This window comes from Lichenostomus cassidix, chromosome 1Aa (assembly GCF_008360975.1).
Source record: "Lichenostomus cassidix isolate B80296 chromosome 1Aa, HeHo_3.0, whole genome shotgun sequence".
NCBI lineage: Eukaryota > Metazoa > Chordata > Aves > Passeriformes > Meliphagidae > Lichenostomus > Lichenostomus cassidix.
The window spans coordinates 19,266,931-19,280,930 of record NC_139480.1 but is presented as its reverse complement, the minus strand read 5'-3'; the positions used below and the strand labels follow the sequence as shown (position 1 = coordinate 19,280,930).

At 42.3% G+C, this 14,000-nt stretch overlaps 2 protein-coding genes across 2 annotated transcripts in view; both read left to right on the top strand.

The window, feature by feature from the left end:
- Positions 1-1,999, top strand: part of MAPK11 (mitogen-activated protein kinase 11) — a 31,446-nt gene extending 29,447 nt beyond the window's left edge. The window contains exon 12 of the mRNA XM_085041813.1: positions 1,323-1,999. Within this exon, the coding sequence (XP_084897939.1) occupies positions 1,323-1,396 (74 nt within the window). The 3' untranslated portion in view covers positions 1,397-1,999. The remainder of the gene's footprint in view (positions 1-1,322) is intronic.
- Positions 2,000-10,112: 8,113 nt separating this feature from the next.
- The window catches only part of MAPK12 (mitogen-activated protein kinase 12), a 30,589-nt gene continuing 26,701 nt past the window's right edge, over positions 10,113-14,000 (top strand). The window contains exons 1-2 of the mRNA XM_085041826.1: positions 10,113-10,313; positions 11,008-11,137. Of these exons, the coding sequence (XP_084897952.1) occupies positions 10,198-10,313; positions 11,008-11,137 (246 nt within the window). The 5' untranslated portion in view covers positions 10,113-10,197. The remainder of the gene's footprint in view (positions 10,314-11,007; positions 11,138-14,000) is intronic.

Here is a 14,000-nt window from a genome sequence, read left to right as displayed (position 1 = left end):
AATATGCTATTCAGCATTGAATGCTATACATTCTCTCCTTGGATGTTGCTCCAGTTGCACATATCTCTGCTGAGTAGGTGCAGTGAGAAGTGAATAAAGAACTTCATAAACATAAACCACACAGCCAGTGAGAATAATTTCTAATACAGTTCCAGGTGTCCAATTTGTGAGGACACTGGTTTCTCCAAGTTCAGTCAGCTCTAGCTCCTCCCTGGCTGCCTGTAATGCTATGTAATAGCCATAAGTCAGTCACTCAAAGTCACCTAACAAATCCTCCCATGCCTGGAGTTCTGCACGCAGAATTTCTTTCAGAGAAATCCTTCACTGAAACTGGCATGTGCATCGCTGTACGCAGTGCTGTGGCATAACACAGCTAGAGCATAAGCAAGATTCAGTCCCAAGATTTTTTACATACTTTTTAGAGGAGTCCTAGGTACTCTTGCAGGCATAGCAGCTGTTTATAAACAAGCTAATAGGCACGAGTATGATATGATTTAAACATCACATTTTGGAAAACAGAACCTGAAGTAATGTATTGTTAGCCATATGTGAATAGGATTTGGTTCTTAAAAAGCAGTATCTAATTTGAGAAAATACATAAGAGGTAGCCACTTACAACATATTTCATTAATGTCCAAGGCAGAAAACAAGGACATGACTGTTAGCATAAAGAGTTAAAGGGTTATTCCTGAAGTAGGGTAAAATAGCAAGTAACCCATGTTTCTAGTTATTGATGAATATAGAACTTCTTGATGAAAGCTGTTACACACTTCTAAGACAAAAAGAAATTTTTTTCAGAGTATCTTAAAATTAAGTTAGCTACAGTAAAACATTTAAAAAAAAAACCAAACCTCAAAAGCCAGGATCCCAAGGCATTAACACAGAATTGCAAATGATTTATATTGAAGGCAACTCACAGAGATTATAAAGAATGTTCTCCACAGTTAAAAATGTACATTTTAAAACCTGTCTAGGTACTTCTAAAGATTCTATTTTCCATTACATTTTATCTTTTATTACATCATTTTGGCAGGTCATCTGACAGCATAATTGATGTTTTCATTTCATGGCCTATGTGTTTTAGTAATTAGTAGAAGGGGATAATCATGTTGTACAATAACAGTATTTGTGAGTCTAATTTATAATCTGAGGTTAAGAGGAGGATTCCTAGTGAATTCAGTCTATATTTGGATCTGGACTCTACAAAGGCTGGAATACAAACTACAAGTCATATTTATCTACAGAACTGTTTTGTCTGGAATATTTTTCTTTTGAAGAGAACATCACCTAATTCTTCTCTCTTCTATACACCCCCTCTGCAGAACTTACCTATGAAGAAGTGAATAGCTTTAAACCACCTGACTTGAAAATGGATAGCCTGGAGATAGAACAGTGAATACAGGCAGCTTTGTCTTGCCTTGCTGCACTATGAAGACTGTTAAAATATAACCATACTATTTAACCTGTGGTCAGACGTAGATTTTACTATCCAAAGATGTTGGAGGAGATATGGAAAAGCAGATGCATTAAACAGAAGCCAGATGTTGTCTGTTTTGGGTGGGGTTTTTTTTGCCTTGTAATATGAATGTATTCCCAACTCACAAAGGGTGGTAAAGAACTGCTTCATTCTGACAAAATTATGCACTGAGTTCTGTCAAAGCTGTGTGTTCTGCATGTTTCATTTTATCAGTTGTATTGCCAAAATAAAGGTGACCTTTTAAATTAATTTTCAAATTGTACATTTAAAGCATGAATGTATACAAACATGAGCAAGAAGCCCATACAAGCAATCCTTTTTTTTTCCCCTGGCATCTTATCTGTCTGTTTTCGTACTATTTATAGTTAGTGCCTTTATGAAGAGAGGGCGTGGTAGTGAGATAGACAGAATATGCATATGTAGTCATATCTGTGGTGGTCTTACACATTTACTGGATGTCTCTCAAGCAATCTTAACACCAGTTGAACGTCAGTAAAAATAAATCTTTCTCTTCTCTTGCCATTCAAGTGTCTGTTCTCATTATTTTCCCCATGTATTTTTTTGGTGTGCACAATACCCATTTGTGAGACAGTTATACTTCCCAACGATACTCCTAACCATGCCATTGTTGCACTGTTGGTGAATTTGCCTGGGTTTACAGGAAGGTGCCTTCAAGGTACTGCAGCAGAGCTCTGTAGACTTCTGCAAGCTTCAGCAAAGGCTGTCACACATGGCAGTGCAGGAGTGCTCAGTTTAGTTCACAGCCTTGAATTAAATATTCTGCGTTGTTTTATTTTCCTTCACGTAATCCTTGGGAAAGTAATCTAATAATTGCCATTGGAAGACATGATAAAAGAAGGAGATTTAAGAATTTGATACACTCTCGTAGGAGTTTTTTTTAAGCAAAATTTTAAAGGCTTTCAACTCTGAAAAGTTGGGAAATTAAATTAAAAATTGCAGGATACACCAGATACTGAGATTGCTTAAATAATTAAATTTATCAGATTCCTCCATTGAATGCATAATACTGTAACAGGAACATCATTTTGGCACAAGACCTCTTGTATTGTACTGGCTGAGTTTCTATACACTTGTGATTCACAGTTGTCCAATGTACATTTTTGTGTCTTGTTCTTGCTCTGTCAGAGTCTTATTTTGGAGGTGGCTTTTTATAATATTTAGGTTTACTGAAACTTTTGTCATTAATATTCAATTGTATAGCTATTACATAAGGTAATGGATTCTACTGCATTTACTTTCCGCTGTATCTTTTCTATGTAAAATGAAAGGCTTTTTCTTAATAAACAGATTTAAAAACAAAAAAATCAAGTCCAAGAACTTTGATTTTTCAGAAATCGGCATTTCATCTAGAAAATGTGCTTCTAATTTGTGGACTAAGTGACAGACTGTTTTGATAATGTCAGCTAGTTATTCAGTACTTTTATCCAATGGAACACAGCCACTTGTATTCAACTTTCTTCAGGGTATATTAATCTGAAAGTAAAGCCTGCATGGATTTCTTACTACTCTGAAGTGCTGTCAACCATCATTACTCTGGCTTCTTGTGAAGCTGGATGGGGCCTGTAATGATCATGCAATCACTGAATTTCATGCTGACTAAAATAGGAGAAAAACTTGTAAATCTTTAAATTATTTGTCTGACTACATAATGAAAATATTCTCTCAGTCATGTCTTTAAACTTTTTTCTTTTCAATTGTTTGTTTGCCAGTTGAAAGAAAAGTAGCTCAATGCTTTCTTTTGTTTGAAATCCGATACTGAACTTAGAAGCCTATTTGGCAGCTCCATTTCAGCTGGAAGGGCAAGGACAAAGTAAAGAGATTTCACAAGAACTTTTTGTGTCCAACGATTATTTGGTATGGGTTTGTCCCTTCATTTGTTTAATCTGATTTCCCAGCTATGAGGGTGGCCGCTGTGAAATGTTTCAAAAGATGCATAAAACTGTGGTTGCCATAGCTCTGCCACTCAAGGCAGAAAGAAAGTTTTGTATTGCTTCCCAAATTTGTTCTTCTGGCAACTCTGAATCTTCCTCTGAGTATTTCCTTTGACATTCAAAGATGCTTTTTTTTTCTAGGAGATAAATTATGTAGGAAGAATGTGGTCATAGCCACATTTAAGCTAATCAAAGGTGACAGTAATGGGCAACAACAGCTCAGCTCTTTTTAATGAATTACCATCAAAACCCATAAATCATCTGATTTTAATGTCAAGATAAACAGAAGCAAGACAGACATCTTTTTCCTGGATGTGCAAAATGAAGGCCATTACTTAGACCTCAAAAGCCAATAATTAAAGTATTTTTCTAGAGCAGGTAACCAACTCCCTTGTGGCAATCCAACAAGGGACTACAATTTAATAACTTTATCAGTTTACAACAGCAGGAGAGGGTAATTGGAAAGCCAGTACCCCACTGGGACAGACAGGTGGAAAGCTTAGAACTAACAATGCTTATCATTTGAACACAGATGGAAGAAAACATTTATCAACCAACACAAAACGGTGGATGGAGGTAAACATCGAGGAGTGAGGGCTTTGTCAGGCTTGGTGATGCAGATGGCTTAAAAGTAAATTTTAAAGAGTAAGTTATAAAACTTAAATAAAAATTTATGTGCTAAAAATGTCTTTAATTAAGGCATTGATTACATGACCCAAATGTTATTTGCAAAACTTGTAGTGGCGCCTGCTTAAACAGTGGGGATTTAATCTGACAGGACTCTTACTTTCATTAGCACAGTCATGCTTTTGCAGGTGCTCTATACATTGCAGGCATGTTTGAAGAGAGCAGCACAGGTTTTGGTCCACACTAAATTATCCTGTTCCTCATCCCTGGCCACCTGCAAAGCACAGAGGGGAAGCCTGGAGGAGCATGGCTTGTGGAGGAGGCGGCTCAGACTTCCACTGGGAAGAGCACAGCTGTCCCAGGGCTTTCTGTGGTTAATTACTGACATTGTTAGCAATTTACTTTTAATCTGAACTTACCTCATTTCAGCTTTCAGTCACAAGAGCTTGTTCTCTGTCCACCTACTGAATTGAAACCACTTCTAGTATTTATTATCTCACTCTGTAATCGGAGTTCATGCAACCCCAAGTCTAGTAATTTTATAATCACTGGCTGCAAAACGTCTTGCAAAAGAAAAATCATTTTGCACAAATTTCAAACCTTTGGCATGCCTAAGTAACACTACACTTCCAGAATCTGCATCTTTATTTTTTAAGCTCTTTACCTCATCAGCACTGAAACCCAACAACAGGAAATTGATATGACACAGCCAAAGCAGACAAGAAAAAAAAAATTAATCTACAGTGGACCAATGGAAAGGAAAACCAAGGATGGTTTAGAGGAAAAGCACAGTGTTAGAGGATATCACGTGCCATACCCTGAAGATACCAAGTGGCTATCTGAATATGAAACAGCAGGGTTACTAATAACTTTCAGAATTTATAGGTGGGAAAAATAATAGAAAACTAGATAATCAACACTCATATATGAAAAAAATATGTCATGTATGACCAGGTCAAGATAATTATTTAGACAGCCTTATTGCAGAGTTCTAAATAGTGCTCTTGGTGTGGTTTTGATATCATATAAAAGATGAAAGCAAGAGGGAAGGAGAGTCAAGTGTGCTGCAGGATCCAAAACAGTGAGCTCACCCTAAGGGTCGGGAGGGGAACCCTTTCAAGGACAAAATGTTGGCAGCAAAAGCACCTTTGACAGAGGTGGGAAGCAGCTAATACAAAAGTCACTTCCTTCCTTTCTTTCTGTTGCATGTGCTCCTGATCATAACCTGAAAACAGACCTCCCTTTCCCCCACTCTTGGGACCTGGTCAAAGATGAATCTTTACAAAAAGTACCATATTGAGCTGCTGGCACAAATTACTAAAGTATCCTTTGCTCCATCCTTTCTGACTTGGACCAAGAATCCCTGACAGATGAGCAGTGGTAAAAATTTAGCTCTCGTGAAAAGAATTGCACTGTAAATTGGGTAAAGTATGTCTTTTGGTAGCAGCAAAAAGGGATTCAACCTCAACATGATCATTCTCCTTAGGAAGGAATTAATCGCAACACCTCTGTTTGCCTTTAAAGCAGCTGCTTTTTTCTCTCACATTGCTGCTAGTGCTGCTAATGTTTATGCATGCAAACACTGGTCCTTAGAAAATCAGCACACTTGCACAAGTGAGACTACCAGGTGTCATTAATTTATGAGTCTGTGTAAGGGGTTTTAAGGAACTAGTACCATGAGATTTAGAAAGCTGCATTAGTGTTGCTGCCACTGCCCTTCTTTCTGCAGTAAGATAAAATATTGAGCTGATACGCCTAAAGGGGTCTAAGTTTTCACTACAAGGAGGGAATATATTGTGAGTTTTTTATGTGAACACTGATCTTCCAACCAATCTGACACTCCATCCATTAGACAGGAAATTTCTACATAATGAACAAAACTCTTCAATTAGGCTTCAATCTTGCACACATACAAATGCCTCATTTTGCACTCCCATAGTCCCCCAGCTCCAATTATTGTCACAAATTAAGATGTGTACCATAGCACAGAGGCTTTAGCTAGTCCTTTTCGTTTCCAATTTGATCACAAGCAATGTTGAGTGCAGTAGAAATACTGAATCATGGTGTTAGCCCTGAGACAACTATACATTAAATCTGCCATAACTGGCAGCCTCCACCGAGCAATACTTAGTTTCTTAGAGAATAATATCCTGTAGCTTAGCACCCAGATAATATATTCCTATTTTATATTAGAGCCTGATGGCTTGAATCAAGAAGCCGTGCAAAAATTATGCACAGTACTCCTGTCCTGCCCAGCTCCCTCATTAGGTTGAGGTGGAAACACAAAAAACTAAGGCAGCATTGAGAAGGATGGGTGAGATGGGGTTAAGAATGCCACGAAGGTTTTGGTGATTTAAACAGATGTGCACAACTTTGCAATGTCAAATGAGTAAAGCTATCCATCAGTGATATCCATTAACACTCTCTTCATATGATATTTGCATTGAAGTTGGGAAAATATTCAAGAGGTTTTTTTGCTCTGGACATTATATCATGTCATGCTGCGACAATCTGTGATAGTTTAAAAATTAAACTCCTTCAGTATATTGTAGGAGAAGACCTTTCGGTGAATTCTGAGGTGAAAAAGTTAGGAGAGTGTTAAAAATAGTTGATTTATACATAACTGTCTACTACCCTCTATAACTAACGTCACTTCCTCCACCACTCTCAGGCAAGCAGGGATCATGGGGTAGTACATAGTTACTTACTAAGTTCTCGATTGACCTCTTGAAAAAAATAAAATGTATAGTTTCTTTTTTTTTCTTTTTTTTTTATAATAAAAAAGCACTTAGGGGTGCATATTTATTCCTTTCTGCTGATGGCTGAGTGACCTTGCAACATGGCAAGGCCCCCAGGAGGGCTACAGAAACTGGAACTGATGCACTCTGCTCATGGGGCAGAGAGACAAAACCAGAAAAGTTGCAAAACAGTTGGCAGTAACTCCAGTGGGGAAGGGTGGGGACACAATAGCACAAGAGTATTTTCAGATTAAAACTGAGATTTTTTATTATTATTTTTAAGCTTTATTTCTTTTGTAATAAATAAAATGAACTTACTTCCTCCATGGCAACATATCTAAGTAGACAAGCACAGAGTTTTTTTTGAATGTGGGGGATATAGAAAGCTTGTTAAAAATAATTATATTTGAGGAATAAGTTTTTGACAATTCAGCAAGATTTTATGGTTTTTGACAATTCAGCAAGATTTTATGTTTATTGACATTTAAGGTATGCTTTACACAACTAAATTATTAATATGTGAATTAGTGAATTATTAGCAAGAATGAAATGATCGTGTAAAACAGGCAGAAAGGTGGGAAGATCTTTGATTTTTCAAATAACTATGTATGATCTCCTCTTCCCCACATTAGCAGTGCCTGGGATGGAGATCAGGTGCCAGTCCCTCTCCCTGCTCGCACTGATACACTCCTGCACCCAGGGCCCAGCAACTCATCCACAGTTCAGCTCCTGAAAAACAAGGCTGTGCCATTTTGTCATCTCAAATTCAGTTTGAGGTGAGCAGCATTGCCATCAAACTCTCTCACTAGACCTCATACATGCAGGATTTCTCAGCAAAACATGGTTAGATTGCTTGCTTGTAGAGCTTCTGCTCCAGCACAAAAGCTTCACCTCCAGGCTGGAGTGAAATTGAGCTCTCAGTTCCCAGAGGGATTAGAAAGACTACTGTACACATCCCATCTACCTCATATGCTTTGCAGCTGATGGCAACAATCCAGCACATCAAAAGTTGGCTCTTAAAAAAAATCCCACCACATTCCAATACCTATTAAATCTTCCCTATATGGGATGAGCATTAGAAAAGTGCAATTTTTGCACCATTAATGCGTTTATTATTTTTGTAAATGGTGTCTGAAGAAGATACCTTTTTTTCTATTAACTTTGCAATAAACATATGCCAGCAGCAGAAACATCTGATTAGCATTCCTTTTTTAAACTATCCTGTCAAGCACACATTGCCCAGAATAAGGTATGGCTGTAGCATCTATTAGTCTCCTTGGAACAAACTATCTTTGGGAAAACACATCCCCATGTATCCAGCTGAGCCTGGCAGGATGCAGAGACTCATGCAATCTGTGATACTGCTGTAAGATCTACCAACTGTGCGTGGATCCAAGTTTCTTGCCTCACTCCCTTCATAGACACTTTGAATGGTTTATTAGACAAAGCTTCCCTTGTTACAGAAGTGCCGATTTCCAAAACTTTTCAGAAAGTTTATCAGTTCATCTCCTGTGTGTGTGATATGATGGGGAAAGCTGATCTTGTATGTGGCCTACATGGCTACTTCATCTATCTATGGTAAAATATGCCTACTTATATGAAGGAAAAACTTGGGAAAACCAGCAGTGGATAACTTTGTCAATGAATTTAAAATATTTTTCAAAAGTTGCTCTGTAATATTCTCAGCTTCTGAACAAGAGTGACCTTGTCTTGTGCTAAGTTATTACTTTTATCAACTGTACCAAAAACATCTACTTTCTGCCTTGATAAAAAGCAAGCAGTAAAAAAGTATCACTTTGTCACAACTGGATAAAGGAAAAGTAAGCGAGGGATGAAAAGCAGAACTAATCCTCACTGTGTTAGAAACACATATAATGGTCACTAAAAGCAATTTAACTAATGGACTGGTTCAAAACTGAGTGGAAGCTGCTCTAAAACCTTCACCTTACCTGTACAACATATCACTCCACCCATCATCTGAATGGCAAACATAGCGTAGAAGGGATGTCAGAAATTAAAAAATCATCTCCTGGGGTGGGGGATTTTTAAAAGTGAATTTCTACCATAGATCTAACACTTCTCACAAGCCTCATGTTAACTGCTAAATGCCAGAAGGTTGCTCTCTATTCTCACTAAACCACAGAGTCGAGCATGTCAGCAGTCAGCGGGGAACAGCACTGGAACACAGGGCTGTTGGCTGGAAGGTTGTGTTCTTCCTATGCTCCGGGAGGAGTGAGGACAGGGCAGCTCTTCCACACTTGGTAGGCAGGAACGAAAAAGGCTGGGCCCCTGGCAACTACCAAAACAGCATCAGGAGCCATGAAACTCGGCTAGATTGCCCCTTTAGAGCTAAACCACAAACTGAACTCTGGTGGCAGCAAGTCTGGATTATCTAACCTCAGCAACATTGCTCAAGGGTGAAGTCAAACAAAACAAAGGCTTTACCAGACCCTGAAGGACAAGAATTTTAATTATATTCACACAGAGAACATATAAAACACCTTCTAAACCAGGTCTTTGCCTTACACGTGTTGCTGGCCCCAGGCCTATTTATTACAGAGCTACTGAGAAGGTTGCTTCTGTCCGTACTCCAGCACAGCAATTATCTCAAGCCACTGCTGTAACAGCTCCATTGCAGTTCACTCCAGCCATGCACAGGACCACTCGCTCTGAGCACCTGACCCAAGCGTGTGCTGGTTTCCATTTAACTCTATGGAATATTGTTGGAACTTGCCGTCTGACCCTGGGAAGATCTGGGGACCCCTCAGCTGCTCGTCTCAGGGCAGAGACCATGCAAAAGCTCACTTTTGTACTCCCAGCTATACCAACTGCAATCCCTCGTACTCCTGAACACTTGCCCGCAGCAGCCGGTGGCACCTCACCGGAACCTGAGCACAAGCACAAGGCGGGCCCCGCGTGAGGGGACAGACGGGCGGGAGGGGTGTGCTCCCACCGCCGGGACAGCGCCAGCCCCGGCACCTGCCCGCTGGCCGGGCACGCTCTGCCGCCGCCGGGACACCGCGCCCTTCGCGCCTCAGCCTCGGCGGGGCGCAGCCCGCGGTGCCCGGGCGGTGCCGGTGCCGATCCCCATGCGGACCCCGGTGCCGGTGCCGATCCCCATGCGGACCCCGGTGCCGCTGCCGATCCCCATGCGGACCCCGGTGCCGCTGCCGATCCCCATGCGGACCCCGGTGCCGCTGCCGATCCCCACACGGGCCCCGCTGCCGGTCCCCAGGGCTGAGCCGAGCGGCGGGCGGTGCTGCCGGCGGGGCGGGGCGGGCTCGGGTGGTGCCGCTCGCTCAGGCCCAGCCCCTCAGCGCAGCCCGGCTCGGCGGCGCTGGCCGCTCCCGCTTACCCGGCCCGGGCTCTTTGTCGGCGAGTGCCGGCGGGGGTCGGCAGCGCCATGTCCTCCCCCAAGAATGACTTCTACCGGCAGGAGATCACCAAGACCCTCTGGGAAGTGCGGGACCGCTACCGGGACCTGCAGCCGGTGGGGTCCGGCGCCTACGGAGCCGTGTGGTGAGCGGGGCGGCGGGGGGCAGCCCGGGAGCGGCCGGGGGGCGGCGGTCTCTGTCCGGGCCCGGGGGCGCTGCCGGGCCCGGCCCTCCGGCGTGTTGCTCCGTGCCAACTTCTCCCGCTTGTTGTGCCCCTCCTGGTGCCGCTGGCCCCGCCGCTCACCTGGCCGCCCCGGGCCGGGCTGTTCGGCCGGGGAGCGCAGTGAACCGCCGGGAGGAGCAGAGCCCTCAAGTTCCGTCCCTGGAGCGAGCAGAGCCCGGAGCGCTGCCGCAGCCCTGCCCGGGGAGCGCTGCCCGCGGCACCCCGGAGCGGCAGCGCCCGCGAAGCCAGGGGTGTTGTAGCCCTTGGGGCGGACCCCTTGGTGTGCGCTGGTGATGGGTTTGGGATTTTCTGGGATTTTTTATCTTATTTTTGGTTTGGGGATTTTTTTCTCGTTCTCCAGATGTTCCTCTTTAAAGCTTTTCATAATTGTCTGAATTTCATCACAGAGTCTGGTAGCTTTTAAACGAATGAAATGAGACGGCTGCTGGCAGAGGTGCTTTGGGGAGGTGATCTCCCCGTGGCACGGGGGGCTCCGGGCCAGTGTCCCAGCAGCATGGGGCAGGATGCAGCCGCTGCCCAGCGCCAGACGGGTTTGCTGGGGTTTGCAGATTTACTTCGGTCCTTGCTCACCAAACTCTTTTTTCTTCCCTTAAAGCTCAGCCGTCGATGGACGAAGTGGTACCAAAGTGGCCATTAAGAAATTGTATCGCCCGTTTCAGTCTGAACTCTTTGCCAAACGAGCTTACCGAGAGCTGCGTCTCCTGAAACACATGAAGCATGAAAACGTGAGTTGGGTTGTTAGCCCAAAACCGCACCTTAGGCACTCTAAATCAAAGAAAGTACATAGATTTGGACAAGGCAGATGTGTAGATGAATGGAATTCTGGAATCTTTCATCCTGTTTTTTGTCTGTGTGTCCTACAAGCATCAGTTCACACAAACAAGAATATCCTGTTGGAAGCACCACTTAATTTCCATGTAGGAAAGATTGGGTGGGGAAGGTTAGGACCACAGTGCAATTTGTGCTCAGTGCTAGTGAGAGGAATTATAGAGCAGAAATTACAATCTCCATCACTGTGTGCCTATGAGTTGCAGGAGAATTATGAGCATGGGTCTGTGAGTCTCAGGTGCCACCATCTTCTTTTTTGGCTTCTTTTTCCCTTTGAGCTTGCATGAAGATGCACACATGCATATCTTTGGGGAGGGGTTAGCATTTTTCTCTTTTTTTGTCATTTATAAAGCATTTGAAAGTTTCAGGCTCATATTAACATGAAGCAGGAAAAGTCTACAAATGACTAAACAAATTGAAGCAGAGAATAGGTTATAGAGCTCTGCACATAATACCCATGTAGCATGAAAGAACAGCTGTAGAAAGACGTGTTGAAAGTGTAATTGAGAGAAAGATACTTGGTCCCAATAGTGCTTAGTGGTTTAAGAAAAAAAAAAAGAAGTTTGCGTGAAAACAATTTTTGTGGAGTCAAAGCATGGATTCCAGATGAGAAGGGTCCCCTGGAGGATCACAGTAGTAGTTTTAAGTGTTGTTCTTGAAGATTCATATGGGATAAATAGTTTAAAGGGAGATGTTAAAATGATGCGTAAGAGCATCTTTTAAAATATTAGTTGATGTGGAAGGTTAGAGTATACCTTCATTCAGAGGGCCTTCACAAAAACTGAGAGATCAAAAGTGAGGATGAGAGTAATTGGTAATAACAATAACTGGTCGTTTCCATTTAACATTATGGTATTAATATTGGGAGTACCAACAATATCTAGGTTTGTTTGAGGAATAATTTGTGGGCTATCCTGACTGTCCAGAAGGAAAAGAGAGTTTTTTGTAGGCTTGAGAAACTGTCTGCTTGTAATTTTTTAATCTAAATCTTTTTGTCTGATTACTTCAAAGTAACTGCCTCATAATCACTGCTGCATATGTTAAAGAGTTAATGTTTGCAGGAAACTTCTATGTATGGGCTTTAATACTCTCAGCGTTTTCTTTACTGAACATTTGGGAACAGAGCAGCCTGTGCAGTTGCCAAGCTCCTAACTGTGTCCAGAATTTTGAGATTATTTTTCTTCCATTTCCCAGAATAATCTGTTGGGTAGCATTTTCCACTCCTAGCAGGTTTTATGCAGCGTATGCCGTTCAGAATAATACTCTTGAACTCCACTGTGGACCCGATTGGTAATTAAAGAGTCCAGAAAAAGATGCTTACTGGGGAACACGAGCACAATTTTTACAAGTTACAAATCAATATATATGAAGGAAGGGAATAATCTACAATCTTAGGAAACAGTTTGGGCAACAGAAGGAAGAGATCTATGTACTAAGAAAAGTTTTAACATGAATTATGGTATCTACTCATTAGAGAACGAAGACTGAATGAATGATCCTGCAGGGATTGGAGGCAGAAACTGTTCCACCCATCCATGATAAGACTTGCATGGAAGTACAGCCCATCAGGACAATTCTGATCTGCCACCCCAGCCTCACATGCTTTTGTTGATCATGTTGCTCATGGTGAATTAGGAGCAGCAACAATGCTTTTTGGGATTTTCAGTTCCTGAGCTCATCTCAAGGGTGTTCCTTCAGCTGCTCCACCCATCCAAAATTAAACCAGAATGGCAGTATTGCTTCTTATCATGATTTTCAGCCTGACTCCTTTGACCCACGAGCATTCTGCCAGAGAGCCTCTTTTTGTATATTTCATAGAATCACAGAACCATAGAATGGCTTGGATTGAAAGGGATCTGAAAGATCATCTAGTTCGAACCCCTCTGGTGTGGGCAGGGACACCTTTCACTAAAACAGGTTGCTCAGAACCCCATCCAACCTGACCTTGAATACTTCCAGGGATGGGGCATCCACAACTTCTCTGGGCAACCTATTCCAGTGTCTCAGTACCCTCACAGGAAAGAATTTCTTCTTAACACCTAGTCTAAACATACTCTCTTCCAGTGTTAAGACATTCACTTGGTCTCTTCAGGCTGAAGAAGAGACTATGGGGAGACCTCATTGCAGTTACAACTTCCTCAAGAGAGGACTAGGAGGGGCAGGCATTGATCTGTTCTCTGTGGTGACAGTGACAGGACTGAGGGAATGGCCTGAAGCTGTGTCAGGGGAGGTTAAGGTTGGGTATTAAAAAAAGATTCTTCATCCAGAGGGTGGTTGGGCACTGGAACAGCTCCCCAGGGAAGTAGTCACAGCACCAGCCTGACAGAGTTCAAGAAGCATTTGGACAATGTTCTCAGGTACATGGTGTGACTCTTGGGGATGATGCTGTAGAGGGCAGGAATTGGACTCGATGATCCTCTTGAGTCCCTTCCAACTCAGCTGATTCTGTGATTCTCTGTTGTTCTGTTACTACATGTTCTTCTAAATAGTCTCCATCTTTCTTGTTTCTATCAAAGGATGGATTTACAGGCAAACGATAATGTCCTTTCTCATTCACATCAGCAGTTCAGAGTGTGCTGTGCACACCATTAGTGGCATGTACTGTAGTGGCAGGAAAGCTGCACGTTTTCTGTCACCATTGTCACTTCCATGAGTTAAGCTATGGAGTTTTGGAAGTGCTCCACTCAGGTGGGTGTCTGTCTCATTATAATGGGAATTAGTAGACTAGAACAGTGATTGAAGAACCTTTCCTAATGTTTT